Genomic DNA, 17,249 nt, shown 5'->3' on the forward strand with positions numbered 1-17,249 from the left:
ATTCATTAGTGGTTCTGTAAATATGTGTGGGGACGGACGTATTGATTAGATAGTAGGAAAGCCAGAGTCTATTTATTTTCATCTCTTTCCTTTTATGGCTTCTGAGAAATTCTGAGTGGTAAATGAGAAATGTTAAGAATGGATAAATAAATGCTAAGAAATGTAAAGTAAAATCTAAATAGATGTGAGAGCATTAATGAAAATCATATGCATTAGAGTCCATGGAGAACATGAGGAGACAAAATATGCACTGGTAATGTGATATCCCCTGCTTCTGTTCTAGATATTTGAGTGGTGGTATTTTCGCAAGTATGGGACATCATTCATTGAGCAGGTCTCCGTGAGTCACTTGCGCCCTCTGCTGGGTGGGGTGGACAATAACTCCCCCAACAACTCTAACACAAGCAATGGGGACTCTGATTCAAACCGACAGAGTGTTTCAGGTAAGAGAAATCCTGTCTGCTGCAAACAATTAACTGTGAACTTGACTCTTTTTCTCTCCTGTTTAACTGAAAGAAATTGGTGGCTTTTTACTATGCTTTCACTGCAGAAAAATGATAAAATATCCTCTTTGCTCACACTGAACAAATTACTTGCCTGACATTCATTCAAAATCTTCACTTTAAATTTTAATTGGTCTGCCCTCATTGTGTTCAGAAATTAAGTCATAGATCACTCATATGTTAAAATGATGACTTTTACTGTTTATTAATGCTGTAAGCCTGCTCCCAGGAAAAGCAGAGTGAAAACCAGCTGTATATACACACGTCTGTTTTATTTGTTTGGTGTGGTTTGGTATTTAAATTGGATTAAAATTTGGGTGAAATAATGTGAAAACAACTGCAGTTCACTTTGTATGGTGAAAAGCTGACACCTTAGTTTTTAAAATTCAAATGTCTTGAAGTCAGTTTGTAGGGAGAAAAGCAGAACTGATTGTTTATCTAAGGAATTTATCCAAGGAGAGTGAAACATCTGTGATTATTAGTGAATGAAATATTAGTGATTAAGGTCCTAATACTGCAAAGAATTACTCACATGTGTAGAGTTAGGCATGTACTTAAGTCTTTGCAGGATCAGGGCCTAAGAAGATGATGCCTGAAAGTCAAATTGTGTCCACGTCTAAATAGCACCACAGGTTAATTAGAGGAAGTAAGACATCCTTTGTACTCCAGAAATACACACACACACACCCCTTTCCTACATCTCCACTGAAGGCATGGAGGGGGAAGCTTGGTCTTTATACCTAGCGTGAAATGTTGACCTCATTGAAGTCAATACTCTCATTGAAATCAATAGAGCCAGGATTTCACTTGCAGTGGGTGCAGATAGCTGGAGAACAGGTGAATGGAACAGCGAGTAACCATCTGCTGCTAGTGTGGATCAGCGGCAGACCAGAGCAGAATTGTACCTCCCTGAGGTACTGCAGAAGTGGTGCAGCTATGTGCCACCCTTACATAGGGCAGGTTGTAAAACACAATCTTACCCTCAACCATGACCATGTAAGGCTAACTGTAAAATTGTCTTGTTTTCCAATAAGAGAAATTGACTAATTGCTCAGAGGTAATTATGTCTTCCTAAATACTGATTGCTCAGATTATATTAGCATAAACCAAAGACAGACATTTCCCCTATACTTCAGAAGTTTCTTAGAAATGACACACATTCTTTTTACATTATTGTTGCAAAAGGCAAAGCAATTCCCATTTCTTTTACAGAAATGCTTGTTTAATGAGTCCATTATCAAGAGAATCACAGAAAGATCTCAAAATACTTATCTGCTTTTGCATTATATTATTTTTAACTTAATGTGAATAGTTCATAAGTACTGTTTGCTTTTCATTTTAGTACGAAGTGGCAGCACTGTGGTTTGCAATAGCTTAGAGGCTGGTTCTGTTCCTGGCTGTGGCATAGATTTGCTGTGTGACCTTGGGCAAGTCATAGGCAGCTAGATTTTTGAAAGAAGCCTCTGTTTTTTGATGCCTAATGTGAGACACCTTGGGCCTGGTTTTCTGAGGTGCTAAGCACCTGCAGCTCCCATTAACTTTAATGAGAGTGCTGGGTGCTGCAAATCAAATCCATGGTGTCTCAGTACCCAAAAATTGAGGTCCTCAAATTCAGTGATTGCTTCTGAAAACGTTGGCCTTAACTGTGTTGTGTCTCTCTAATAACAGCTGTATTATCTCTCTATACCCCTGCCATTTCTGAAGTGCTTTGAGATCCTTACATGGAAGGTCTAGAGGTTAAAATTGTTATTTATTTATATCATTTTGGACACACGTGCATTTGTTTGCTCTGTACTCATGTGAAGACAGCAATAGCACAGAAGAAACAAGCCCTGTAATGTAGTGATGAAAAGGAGGGTTGTGATGTGGGTACGGTATTGGACTTGAATTTAGAAGATTGGGCTCCAATTCCTGCTTCTCTCAGAGACTTCCGGTGTGTGCAGATCACTTAACGGCTGATTTTCAGAGGTGCTCAGTACCTGCAGCTGCCATTGTCTCCGGTTGGAGCTGTGGGTACTCAGCACTTCTGAAAATCAGGGTCTTAATCTCTCTGTGCTTCATTTCCTCGTCTGTAAAATGGGGACAATAGAACTTGCCTGTTTCATGGGAGTGTTCTGGGGTTAAATGCATTATTGCTTCCAGGGTGCTTGGGTACTCCACTGAGAGGGGCTGTGTAGGTATATAGACACAATACCAGGGAGGCCAATATATTCTCTTTCTAAGAGACTGTTGAGGAATCAGATCTTACAGAAATGACACTATGGTCTGTGCTTCCTTAGATTCATCAAAATCCATGTCTCTGTTTCCCAGTTCATTTTTCTACATAAAAATATGTGTGACTTTTCAAGACGTATAACTGCTTTTTGTTAAGAAAACTGCAGATCCCTTCACACACACATAATTGTTTTGGCCCCATCTTGCTGTTCAACACATATGTGTTAGGCCTTGTCTACACTGGCGTGTAGGGTGCAGGCACTTCATATGTAGCAGCATGCCACAGTGACAAGCAGGCTGCGTCCACACTGTGGTTTGTAGCTACGCATCAGTGAAAGGCTCTAGCAGTGAGGAAAGGCTCTGGCAGCTCGGAGCATTTCCCCACTGTCTCCCCCCGCTGCCGGAGTCCTTCCCTGCTGGTGGAGTTTTTCCCTGTGGTGCGGGAAGGCTCAGGCAGCAGGGAAGCAGCAGGACATTATGCTGCTAAAAACAGCAGTGTAGATGGGGGAGGCACCGCTTGGGCATGTAGAGAACCATGTAGGGTATACATATGCTAAGCTTCTGACATCTCTGTACTCCACTCGCCTAAGCCACGTCTCACCATCTCCACTGCTTTTTATACCCATGCTAGGGGGCATGCAATATAGGTACTCTACACGCTGCTGTAAGGAGTGTGCAGTGTAGACATACACTTAATATTAAAAACCCATTTAGCTTTCCTTAGGGTTGTGTCTCTAGAATCATTTCAGACTTCATTAAATTTATCTCCTCTTCAGGATGTTAAAATATGTCAGAATTAAAGAACCGAGGAAAAGTCTGTGAAAATGAAAAAAATCAATAAACGAGAAAGGGTCTTTGTTTAGATTTGCTACATTTATGTCAGTAACCTCCATCATGTTTCTTGTTAAATCCCGGTAAAGTATATTTCACTCCTGCTCATCAAGGTTTATCAGAAATTCAACGGAGTTCACAAGTGAAATACGTCTGGTAGCCTCAACAATCTTGGTCTCCACTGGACATTTTCTACATTATGAAACCTCTATACAGCTTAGCAAAGCTCAGCAGTTGACATTCCCATCTCGGGAGAGTTAAAAGTCTTACGCAGCAGCAGTGTTGTACTGTGGACCAGGGTTGGACTGCATTGATAGAGAGCATGGGAAAGTGCAGCCTGTATGTGTCAGTGCTTTTAACCACACTTCAGCAAGTCCAAAATTTACCCAAAATTTTATAACAGACACTCTCAAACCTCTTGCCAAGATTTTCTGCTGTAAGGAAATAGCTGAAAGAGCTCTTGCGTTTCAATTTATATGCTCTGTCATAGAAGTGCCGTGTGATAATCGCTTGGTCTCTCTGTGCCTCAGTTCCCTACCTGTTGAATGGGGACGATTGCCCTACCCTGCCTCACAGGGGATATTGTGAAGATAAATACATGCAAGACTGTGAGGTGCTCAGATAGTGTGGTGATGGGGTCGGATAATTATCTAAGATAGATAGAGTATTCCATCAGAACCACTTCCACCTTTAAGTCCACTTTCAGGAATTCGATAACATCTATGAACCTGGGTGCTGCACCTTAAGAAGGACATGGATAAATTGGAGAGAGTCCAGAGGAGAGAAACAAAAATGATAAAAAACAGTTTAGAAAACCTGACCTATGAGGAAATATTTAAAAAAAACTGGGGATATCTAGTCTTGAGAAAAGAAGACTAAGGGTGCACCTAATAACAAGCTTCAAATATGTCAAGGGGATGGTGATCAATTGTCCTCCATGTCCACCGAAAGTAGGCATAATCTGCAGCAAGGGAGATTTTCGCTTAATCTGCATCAAGGGAGATTTTGATCAGATATTAGGAAAAACTTTCTAACTATAAGGGCAGGTAAACCCTGGAATGGGCTTTCAAGAGATGTTGTGAAATCTCCATCACTGGAGGTTTTTAAGAACAGGTTGGACAAATACCTGTCAGTGATGCTCTAGTTTATTTGGGTGTGCCTCATTTTAGGAGTCTGGACTTGATGACCCCTCAAGATCCGTTCCACCCTATATTTCCATGATTCTAGGACTGTACATTAAAGCCTGTGAATTCCTTAATAATGCCATCATATAATCCCTCTGGAACACCTGCATGGTGTTCATATCTTCCAAAAAAATCAGTACTCTGAATGTCACTGTAGAATGAGTGCCTGAAAAGACACAATACTCTTCCATAAGACCTATCTAGTTATTCAGTAATTGGGACACTACTGTGATCTGTCAGTGTGCTATAATGTGATGTAAGAGATGTGCTTTCCAGACTATTATAAATTAAAATAGGGATATTCCCTCTAATTTCTAAATCTAAATGACCGAAGATGTCTGTTTTATGTTTGATTCCCCTCCATTTTCTTATGCTGGCATTTGTTTATTGGAGTGTAGCAAATATCCTTGTCTTCAGAATACCAGGACTACAGCTGCTCTATTCAGACTCTGTTATGAGCTGATGCAAAGATAGAAACAACAAAGGGAGCATCTTGTATAACCAGCTAAACTAGTGCCCAGTTACTCCCAGGATAGGAGAGACTGGAAAGGCAGTGAAACACCATTTTTTCCCCATTTGCACCACCCCAACCAGGTGTTCTGACTTCTCATGCACCCAAGGATTTAGTCCAATAACTTTAAAGTTAAGCAATCAAGCAAAAAGAATGACATCACAGTCATCAAGCCAGTGTTAACTGCCTTCTTTGCTATTTATTGCAATCAGAGTAACCGGACCATTTAATTATTCTTCAGGGACTGAGATGTCTGATTTTACCTTAATATGTACTATGGTTTGAAAAATCATATTTTGTATTAATCACCAGAGACAAGCTTGGCAAACAACCACCCTCTCCAGCTATACTAGAGGATGGTTGGAAACTGTTCAAACACCTCTGCTGTTGCAGGCTTATAGTCTTCTAACCTTAGCTGACTGCTGTAGTGATTTAGACATGAACAGGGAAGCATTTATCTTCTTCTAGTGTTGTCTTTATTGTAGTAAGTTGCAATGTTTTGCTATCAGAATGTAATATTAACGTGAGAATTTTATTGCAACAAAATCTTTCTTTTTTAACGACTGCCACTCCTTTTCCCTTCCTTTTCTTTTTTTCTAAAGAGACATTGTGAGCCTGCTTAGGCCCCAAATCTTACTTTCCTTAGAAGTGATGTAATCTAATGAAGAGACTGCTTTGGACATTAAGTACCTAAAATATAGTAGAAATCCTCCACTCCATCACCAAGGGCCAAATTTGAGTTCAGATGCTTCTACAGTGTGGAACCACAGCTGGAGATAATACAGCTCAGCAGGGCTGTGGGCTATGGAGAACCTACCCCTATACTGAGGAAGGGAGGTGTTACATTTGGAGGGACTTCATCAAGGAGACTAAATAAGGACTCCATGCCAGCCATTCCCTCTCGCTGCCTAGGAGGGCCCAGTCCTCTGATCTGGCTGAGCTCTGCTCAGCACAGAACCCAGAGGGATGGGAGTGTAATAGCAAATGTAGTCATATTAACACCTTTATTCTGCCCTGTAGTCATGTAACACCTTTATTCTACCCTCCAATGCCAGGGCACACCAAAAGCCAGTATGGAGGAGCAAAGGGGTTAAGCCAGGATCTGTTCAAGGCTGCTCTAAATGACACCTGTCTGTTTGTAAACAGAAATATTTCATTAAATGTGAACTCTATTTTATAACTATTAGAATACCCATTACAAATATAGAGGAACAATAATAAATTAATCCCAGGCCAGTGGTCCAGAGATATCCAACATTCCTACAGAAGTAACTGCACTTCCCCTGATTGGCTTTCTATTACTGATCTCCACTTCAATCTGAAACAAGACTACTTGTGGCCAACAGCTCATTGATAATGAAACAGGAAGAAAGTAAAAAGTGCTCTCCCGCAACCATGTTTTTCACCACCGGTGTTTTTACTCCCTCCAGACTCCTGCTTTTTGCCACATCACTATGTCTTACACATAAGTTATCTAATTTAGGGGCTGACCCTGAGAGCTGTTGACATCTGCAACTCTATTTTTCAGACTCCCGAAGGAATCACTGCAAATTTATGCAAGATGCTTTCTCTCCCTGCCATTCCAACACCACTTCTCAATCAGCCCTGGACATAGCAATGGCGAACATGAAAAAGAGCACTGCTTGACTCCCGTTCTGTATTTCTATTTCTCATTGTTGTATGCAGTGTTGTTATAGCCATGTCACTCCCAGGATATTAGAGAGACAAGCTGGGTGAGGTAATATCTTTTATTGGACCAACTTTAGTTTTGTCTCTCTCACCAACAGAAGTTGGTCCAGTAGAAAGATATCCCCTCACCCAGCTTGTCTCTCTATTTCTCATTGTGACAGACTAGGGTATTCATTGTGTCTCAGTATCAGGCCTCCATATTATAAGATGCATAGATTAGATACCTTGTCAACTTACCATCATACTGTAGACTTTTGTTGCAGTGAGGTCCTGGTGAGTTGACATGATGCCATTGACATTTCATAGAAAATTTTCAGGTTGACATTTGGTTCTGATGAAAAGTAGCCTGATAAAATGTCTGTGACACAATATGGCTGGCAAAACAAGGCACGACAAGTTCTTGCAGTGACTTGCGTGATGTATATCACAATAAATGGTCTGCAGCAAAATTATTTGCTACCACACAGTGCATCTCTGAATCTTTTGGATGCAAATATTGGGTTTGATTCTGGTCTCACTTTTGTTGGTGTAAATCAGAAGTGATTCTGTTGAAATCTGCGGAGTTCCACTGGTATAGAACTTGTGCAAGTGAAACCAGAATCAGGCTTTTGTATTTGGAAAGCTGTAGGAATTAATGCTATTAATCTTGTAAGCTCTGTTTTAAATGATGTTGGGGATTTTCTTGTGTCTCCCTGCCTGTGAGATGGATTTGGAATGAACATGGGGAACTTGTCATCTTATTTTATTTTTGTATAAGAGGAGCAAAACATATGAAACTCTTTTAGTGTTCCCAAGCCTTTGCCGTGAACTTTCCTCTGCCAATCAATCTTAGCATCCCGTGTCAATCGTGGGATGGTTATAACTCAAGCAAGGTCAGCAGCTGGTGCCACAGGTTTTGGGTTTTTTTTTAATTTCAAATGCTGAGGAGGAGTTAAAGCAGCCAATTGTAGCTGAGAGTCTCACTGATTTATAACAGTAACTAGACAATGAAGTTTGGAAATAACAAGTCCATAGGGACATGATTAATTACAGGATTTTTCAATATAATAATCCTAGATATGATCCTCCCCCGCTGCCCCACACTCATTATGGTAAATGTGAAACCTGGCAGTAATCAAAACAATCGTTTTAATCTTCCATTTGGAACTTTGTTAGGGGTAGTTTTCTTGAATGATATGATTTGTTAACCCTAAATTATAAGGAAATCATTGTTTGAAAGGGATAGAGTGAGAAAATGCATTTACCTGTATCTTCATGCCTTTATTTTGCTATTTGGTTGCATGGGAAATAAAAGCAGACCACCATAACTTAGAATATCAGGGTTGGAAGGGACCTCAGGAGGTCATCTAGTCCAACCCCCTGCTCAAAGCAGGACCAGTCCCCAATTTTTGCCCCAGATCCCTAAATGGCCCCCTCAAGGATTGAGCTCCCAACCCTGGGTTTAGCAGGCCAATGCTCAAACCACTGAGCTATCCCTCTCCCCCGACAACTTGTTAGAGGATAATTGGTGTTCCTGATGACTGTCAGTATTAAGGTTGTAATTTTGGGGAGTTTCATTAATATATATTTCTATTTCTCCTTGTGACAGAATGCAAAGTGTGGCGAAATCCATTAAACCTATTCAGAGGAGCTGAGTATAACCGGTAAGTGTCACAGGAGTCCGCTGTGCAGTAGCAGAGCCCTGAGAAGCACACGGAGAACATTCTAAATACCAAGCAAAATACTTTTGGGGCAGCATTCAGCTATGCTTCAAGTTTTCAACCCGTGTTCTCTACTTGATAAATGTTTTTGAATGGGAAGGAATTTAGCTCCATTTTCAAGAGCCCAGTAATTCTGCAGTTTCTTATACTGTTAGAACACCTACAAATCTAGATGTTTTAAATGTGTCTGGTATTTGTTAACAATACAGTGGCAGTTCCGTTCAAATTGATTGTAACAGAGTAATTGAGTGGGTTGCAGTTAGCTTCTATGGGTTTTAACTTTTGAATACGTCTGTATTCATTTCCAATGTGTACTTTTCAAGATACTGATTAGCCTATATGTAACTACTGTAGCTCCTTCAAAGTACAAGAAAATACATTGTAGAGAACAATTATACATTGGTAGGGAGGTGGACTGGATAAACTAATAGGGCATGTCCATCTCTCATTTCTAGGATTCTCCTTTAGTATAGATTTGCTGTATGTGTGTCTTCTTATATAACCAAAATGTCTGACTTTGTTGGTGTCTTTACAGATATACGTGGGTGACAGGAAGAGAACCTTTGACCTACTATGATATGAATCTTTCAGCTCAGGATCATCAAACGTTTTTTACATGTGACACAGATCATTTACGGCCTGCAGATGCCAGTAAGAAAATAAGCTTTTTCCGAGTGTTTAATGGTAGTTTTACACTGGGGTTAGCAGAAATTTGTCTCAGGGATCAACTTTCTTCAAACAGACGAGCAAAGGCAAGGGCTTGATCATATTTCAGTGATGCTCCTCTGGGTAAAAAATTGGGAATTTGTGGAGTCCGATTATTAATGTGTAGATTTCAAACAAATAATTATTTACTTATGTGCCATTTATTGCTTGAGAGATGCTTCACTATATTTTGTACTGCCTGTCACTAAAGCCATTCACGTTTACAAAGACTCAAGTTTCCCTCCACTTCCAGCAGTGGTTTCTGACATATACAGAGGTAAAACAAGTTGTTAGACCATCTGGTGCAATGCCGATTTATACACTCGGGGTCAAATTTAGCCCTCATTTACACAGGAACTATACCCATGTAAGTGAAGTAGAACTCAGCCCTATGTTTTACTGGCCCACTGAAACTGGAAACTGTAGGGAGCAATGGAAACTGGAAATGATAACCTGCTTTGATTCAAGAGATTCTAATTGTGTTAAATATTTATTGAATAAAGCATTAGATAATGTACTTTGCAATGCAAAACAATGACTTACAGATCCTGAGCCCCTGCCCCATGGTCTCTCCGCCTCATGCTCAGTCCCAAGCTCTTACCCTGACAGGAGTCAGGCTGAAGAGCACCATCCCCATCAGGGGCCAAGCAGTTCTGGGACTCCCAGAATCCATCCTCCTTCTGCATCTCCACTTCCCAGGAAGCACCAAAATTCCAGATCCAATCCTCCCACCCTCCTGCGGACTGGGGGTTCCCAGTGCCCTTCAGCACTGGAAGGACTGCAAAGGGATGTGTGTGAGAGAGAAATGGCCAAGCAGGTGCATGGGGTCACATTCAAATTTGACCCGGCCACCCCTCCATCATGAGGGGTTCCTTGCTGGGTCTAATTTACAGTTCTGGTCAAGGGCCAAGGCGGGGAGGCTGGGCCACCCTGAAACTCCTCTTGTTGCACCCCTGCTGGGAGGAAGAGGGTCCCTATGCTTTCTCCCTCCCCTTTAGTGCAACAGTGCAGCTCTATGCATGATCTAGCTCTAGTCCCGATTTAGCTGTAAACAAAGGTTTAATTAAATGAAAGATTGGCCTAACCTGTTGCTCACTTTAGATAAGCTATTACCAGCAGGACAGTGGGGTGGGAGGAGGTATTGTTTCATATTCTCTGTGTATATATAAAGTCTGCTGCAGTTTCCACGGTATGCATCTGATGAAGTGAGCTGTAGCTCACGAAAGCTCATGCTCAAATAAATTGGTTAGTCTCTAAGGTGCCACAAGGACTCCTTTTCATAGGGATTGAGGAGAGCAACTGAAATTGATTATGTGTCTTTTGAGTGACTGGCTGAACCTCCTGGTTTGTGAAACGCTCAGCAGTGAGTCAGACTGAAAGCAATTCATTGAGTTGTTGTTGTGCAGTCAATTCTCCCTGTTAATGCTGCAGTGACTGACATGCCACCGTTTTGCTTTGTTTTAATGAATAGTAATGCAAAAAGCCTGGAGAGAGAGAAACCCGCAAGCCAGAATTTCTGCAGCACACGAAGCCTTGGAGTTGAACGAGTACGTGACAATAACATTAGGATTATTTCCTGTCATTTAAAAATACACGGGATAATAGCTTAGGACACTGATTTTTGCCAAAAAGATTTTTATTCTTAGTTACAGGCCTGTCGCAGAAAGACCTTAACACTGGGAGGAAAGCCAAAGCTGTATATTGTGATAGTTCTGCATTTATAGAAGTGGACCTTATGGGAGGGTATAGGTGCTGGGGAAAAGCTGCAGGGGATAAGTTCCAGGCACCCATAATGGATTTCCTGACATCTGGTCATTTCCTCCTTATCTGTTTGTGTGGCATAGCATGGCCCCTTTGGCACTTGCTGATACAGCAGCCATAGGCCCAATGCAAAGGCCAATGAGATGTCAATGAGTATGTTGAAGTATTAAACAAGTTGCCTCGTGATGAATGATGAATATATTTGGCAGAGGAGAGGTGGCACCAGATAGTTCCCTATTGGAGTTGGGGATAGGGTTACCAGGTGTCCGGTTTTTGACTGGAACACCCGGTCGAAAAGGGACACTGGCGGCTCCGGTCAGCACTGCCAACCAGGCTATTAAAAGTCCAGTCTGCGGTGCTAAGGCAGGCTAGTCCCTACCTGTCCTGGCTGGCACTGTGCTGTGCCCCGGAAGTGGCCAGCAGGTCTTGCTCCTAGGCAGGGTGTCCACTTGGCTCCACACGCTTTCCCCCTTCCTCCCCCCACCCCCGGAGCACCGACTCCGCACTAGTGACCTGGGGGTGGGGGGGCAGTGCCTGTGGGCGAGAGCAGTGTGTGGAGCCTCCTGGCCCCCTCTCCCCACTTCGGAGCTGGACCTGCTGCTGGCTGCTTCTGGGGCACGCGGAATACAGTGCTAGGACAGGCAGGGACCCACCTGAGGTAAGCCCACACCCCTGCCACAGCCCTGAGCCCCAACCTCCCAAACTTGGAGCACCCTCCTGCAACCCAAACCCCACATCACCAGCCCCAGCCCAGAGCTCCCTCCCACACCCTGAACCCCTCATCCCCAGCCTCGCCCCCTCCTGCACTCCAACCCCCTGCCTCAACCCACAGCCCCCTCCCGCACTCCAAATCCCTCATTTCTGGCCCCACCCTGGAGCCCACACCCCCAGTTAGAGCCCTCACTCCCTCCCACACCCCAGCCCAGTGAAAGTGAGTGAGGGTGGTGGAGAGGGAGCCACTGAGGGAGGGGGAATGTAGTGAGTGGGAGGCACGGCCTCAGGAAGAGGAAGGGCAGGAGCAGGGCCTCAGGAAAGGGGAGGGGCTAGGGTGTTCAGTTTTGTGCAACTAGAAAGTTGGTAACCCTAGTTGGGGATGGAGGCAAGAGCAAAAGAGCTAATATTTATTTATTTATTTATTTGATATCATGTAAAAAACATGCAAGTCTATGGGATTTTTATTGTCCATAAATCCACTATTAATTTTTTTAAATGAAAAATCATGGATTTCTATGATCCCACAATAAGTTCATTTCAATGAGACTTTCTTGGCATGACAAGCTAAACAAGTGCTACAAAAGTGTATAAAAAGAGAATGACTCCACTCAGATATCTGCCAGAAATAGTTTTACATTCCAGGCTAAGGTAAACCAACTGCCTTAATAATAGTTGCCCAACTTTCTTTATCAGAAAGGAGAAAAGGAATAGTTAATTCCTGGACAGGAATTTTCTTGTGGACCGGACAAAGCTTAGAAAAGTTTGCATGAGTAGTAAAATATAGGCCTAAACCTGGTCTATTCAAAGGAACCTCATGTACAAGAGAACCTATTATTTTCCACCCATCTATTGATGATCCTGTGAATCAGAGCTGGAAATTGATTTTATTTTTCATGATGGCTCTTTTCTGCCTGTGTGGGGCATGTCTTGTGTCTGACTGACACACTATGCTCTGCAGTTAATCTTTCAATATACTCCTAGTGTTTGATCCCTTGTCTTCTCTTTGGTTCTTTTTCTCTGATTTTTCTAACTACATAAAACAATGAACAAATGTAAAATATTATCATATGATTGAGTGAACATGGCTTTATATTGTATTTACCTTTGTATTTTTTCTTATTTTATTGTAATTGGTTTAGTTCTTTGTTTCTTTTCATACAGCAAAAACATTTAATTTTAAAAAGATCAAAGATGTCCCATATAATATTCTGTCAATAATAATACTTAGAACTAAAGATCTCATGTGAGTTGAGTTGATGATGTTAGGACCAGATCTGACCACCTTTATTTACATAAAACAGTACGTTTACTTCACAAGCAATTTCATTAGTTTCATTGGGACTACTCCAGTAGTAAAATATTCTTCTGCACAAGTAAGAATCTTGAATCTGGCCACTAATGTCATTACTTTACAAAGATTTGTCAAAAAGGAACCTGAACAAAACAGAATTTCTTGTATATTTGATATATCCTTGCCCGTCCGCAAGTGTTTTTGTTTGATAGCTACGGATTGACTTTGCTTTCTCATGAATTATTGCTTTTTGTCATTGATCTCATCGACAGGTGTGCCACTGCTTATATCCTCTTGGCTGAAGAGGAAGCAACAACTATTGTGGAGGCAGAGAAGCTGTTTAAGCAGGCTCTGAAAGCAGGAGAGGGCTGCTACAGGCGTAGCCAGCAGTTACAGCACCATGGAGCCCAGTATGAAGCCCAACACAGTAAGCCTCTTTGCAGTTTCTTTAATAATTCTAGAGAGTAAGAGGAGAATTTCTTCAGTCTGCTAGGAATCTTTTTATTCAGGCTTGACTTTCTCCTTTCCCTTGCACATAGTTTAGTCATTTGTACCTATGTGAAGTGAGATTAAAATGACATCGTTCACTTCACAGAAGTGTTTGTGAGTACTCAAGGTACAAAGCAATGGAGAATTGGGAACATCTTTAACAGTGATCGGAATTTGGTCAGAGTCTTTATATTCTCTTTCAGTTCTTTTTGCCTAGTTTTCTCATAATCTCAACAATGATACAAGTAAAAATATAAGTCATCATTCAGGCTGCGATTCTGTCACGGAAGTTGTGGAAGTTACGTATTCTGTGACTTTCCACGACCTCCATGACTTCCGCAGCTGCAGCGGCCAGTGCAGCTGGCTGCAGGGCACCCAAGGAGCTGGCCCCAGGGCGAGCCGTAGCAGATAGCGCAACTGGCCCTGGGGCCGCTCCAACAGCAGCAGGTGTAGCTGGCCCTGGGGAGCGGCCTAACAGCGGTCCTGGGGGCGGCCCCAGTTGTGGGTGGTCCCTGGGGCCAGCTGCCCAGGGCTGCCCAAGCAGTGGCTGGTGCAGCTGGCCCCGGGGACCACCCAAGCAGCAGCAGTCCTGGGGGCAGCCAGAGCAGCAGCCCTGGGGAGCCCCCAAGCATTGGTCCCAGGAGCAGCCTCAGGGAGTGTCGGCGCAGCAGCAGTCCTGGGGATGGATGGAGCAGTGGCCCCGGGGAGCACCTAAGCAGCAGCGGCCCTGGGGGCAGCCCTGGAGGCCATCACGAGAGAGGTCCCTGGGGGCATCGGAGCAATGGACCACTAGGGCCAGACAGCACCCACCACTGAAGCAGGGGCCACCCAGAGCAGCGTGGCCCAGGAGCAGAAATTTAGTAATGGGTATTTGTAGTAAAAGTCATGGACAGGTGACGGGCCATGAATTTGTTTATTGCCCATGACCTGTCCATGACTTTTACTAAAAATACTCATAACTAAATCTTAGCCTTAGTCATCATTTGTTGTTTGAATGTGTCCCAGTCAGAGCTGGCAATGGGCAGCGCATATCAGAAAAAACAGACAGTCACTATAGCCTGCATTTTCAAAAATGACTAGGGATTTTGGGTGCCCAAATGTAAAACAATTTAAAGAGATCTGATGCTGAGAATGTGCTGAATACCCAACTGTTGAAAAGCAGATCTGTTTAAGGTGACTCAAATGAGGCACCCAATTCTGAAAATTTAGGGCTATATTGTTGGCGGCTGCTAAGGGACAAATGAGTATACTTGGTGGTGGGGCTGGGAGATCTTGTCTAGATGGAATGAGTGCTTTGCAAGTTGTATCCATTCATCAGTCTTTCACTAGCTGTAAGAGCCACTTAATTTTATATGGTAAGGCTATTGAGACCCGTTCACTAAAGTGACATTGGCAAAGTGAGAATGGATAGATTAAGAGAGATCCCTATGTGGGCTGAACAGAAACATAAAACCAAACAGAAATATAAATCAAACACTGGAGTCATAGGTAGCATTGATCAAAACTTTTAGATTTTTTTTTTTTTGGTAACTAATTTATTGACTAGGTTCGATAAAGCAGATGTCGTGGATATGACAGGTACATGATGTTTATTAGGTGCTTCATATACTTAAATGTATATATATAAAATGTCAATGCCAGCTAATGAACAAAAGATTGTGAAGCCACCAGATCTAAATTATTCTTGTCCTACTAAAGAGGTAAAGGAGAAAGCCAGTGAACAGCATAAATACAAGTACAATTCATTCCTCAGGAATGCGAATTCACATTTGTTAGGCAATTTCATATATTTGGAAGATTACCTATAGAACTCACACACAGTGGAATTTTTAACAGACCTCTATGATCTTTGGTCCCAAAAGCACAAACATGAAATTTTTTAAAGTTTATGATATTATTTTATATCCTTATTGGATCTATAATAGTATTTAGAATGATACATTCACAATTATTTCTCATTTTTCGAGAAAATAGGTACTTATAATACTTGACCTCTCCAAGCATCTTTCAGGCACCAGCAGATTTATGGTTCCCCATGGAATCTTGATTCTGCTCCTGTATGCATCTATTCTGTGCTCTGAATAAGGCAGAAGTTATGTGGAAAATATAATTGTGCCCACACAATATTTAATGTTCTAAACCAGGGGTTCTCAAGCTGGGGGTTGGGACCCCTCAGGGGTTGCAAGGTTAGTACATGGCGGGTCCCAAGCTGCCCGCCTCCATCCCAAAGCCTGCTTTGCCACCAGAATGTATAATGGTGTTAAATATATATTAAAGTGTTTTTAATTTATAAGGGGTTACACTCAGAGACTTGCTATGTGAAAGGGGTCACCAGTACAAAAGTTTGAGAACCACTGTTCTAAACAGTGAAGCTCTGATTTTTCAAAAGTGACTAGTGATTCTGAGTGCCCAAGCTGACACACCTTGAAGGGGTCTGAACTTTAGAAAGTGCTGTCCATCCTTCCTTTAAAGGGCCTTTTAGATATACCCTAAATCTCTAGTCACTTTTGAAAGTATTGGCTTAAAGGGTTATCTTGATGTCATAATGAGAAAATACACTTGCCCATTTCTTCAATCAGTATAACTCCTAAGGAGTCCCAGTTTGACAGATATACCCTATTAGTTACACCATATATAGATGTTGAAAACAGCTGTAACTAATGAGTCTTTTATTAAATATATAGGACTCAGTATAGAGATAAGGAATTACATAATATAAAATACAGCTGAAGAAATTCCTTATTCTGCATTATTTATTTTCTCTTCTAAAGTCAGACCTTTCAACCTGTTGTTTAATCTATTTGAAAAGTATAATCACAGCTTTAAAATAATTTGTAGGTACTTGGAATGTTTTCAGCACACATCTTGTTCTTGTTATTAAAGACTTGAAAATGTTAGGACTATTGTCTCAAAATCTTTAAAGGTTGCATGTTCTACATGAAGATAATCTCTAGCAGGTGTGTTATATTTTCTTTATATGGTAATTTTATAGACGATTAACTATATGCACATTTCCTGTTGGTCCAAAAGCATGTTAGAAGGACATATTATAATTATAGTCAGAGAATGATTCTTGGTTCTCCCAGAAGGAATAAGACAAGAATCTAATGGCTTATCTTCCTCGAGAGCCATTGCTGCAGCTAGTTACTTTGTGGTGCCTTCTTTGTTATCAGGGCATTTTCTCTTCCATAATATTGTCATATATGGAATCTGTTAATTTGCCATCCATAATTGAGTGCTCTTGGGATCTGAAGATGATTATGATGTCACAAGCAATAGGGCAACAGTAATGTAAAGCAGAAGTTCAAAATGAACTGCCTTTCCTTATAATGAATGTACGGTGTTTAACCCATACAAAGCCTCATGCAGAAGGTGACATTCACTTTTCTAGCCACCCTGTAGCAGCCTATTATCTTTATCAAGTGTTGCTTGCTATATTAGTTGATAAATAGGCAAGTAGAGCAATTTGTTGCTAACTGTAACACTGTGCATTTGTTTTATGTATTAATTGACTAGCCTTCCCCTTCTTTGATTATGTTATATGTTGTAGTGTTCTCATGTTCAGAAAACTTCTGTAACTTGAGGGCTAACTGTACTCCATAGACATGGGACCAAATGATGCTCTTATTAATACTAATGTATATCTGGAGTAACTCT

At 41.7% G+C, this 17,249-nt stretch overlaps 1 protein-coding gene across 7 annotated transcripts in view; it reads left to right on the forward strand.

Annotated features, from left to right (window-relative positions):
• The window catches only part of ST7 (suppression of tumorigenicity 7), a 234,325-nt gene that overhangs the window by 138,522 nt on the left and 78,554 nt on the right, over positions 1-17,249 (forward strand). For all 7 annotated transcript variants that reach the window (XM_077834305.1, XM_077834297.1, XM_077834288.1 and 4 more), the window contains 5 exons: positions 284-443; positions 8,521-8,575; positions 9,168-9,283; positions 10,809-10,884; positions 13,376-13,530. In XM_077834305.1, the coding sequence (XP_077690431.1) occupies positions 284-443; positions 8,521-8,575; positions 9,168-9,283; positions 10,809-10,884; positions 13,376-13,530 (562 nt within the window). The remainder of the gene's footprint in view (positions 1-283; positions 444-8,520; positions 8,576-9,167; positions 9,284-10,808; positions 10,885-13,375; positions 13,531-17,249) is intronic.

The sequence above is a fragment of the Eretmochelys imbricata genome, chromosome 1 (genome assembly GCF_965152235.1).
Source record: "Eretmochelys imbricata isolate rEreImb1 chromosome 1, rEreImb1.hap1, whole genome shotgun sequence".
Lineage (NCBI taxonomy): Eukaryota > Metazoa > Chordata > Testudines > Cheloniidae > Eretmochelys > Eretmochelys imbricata.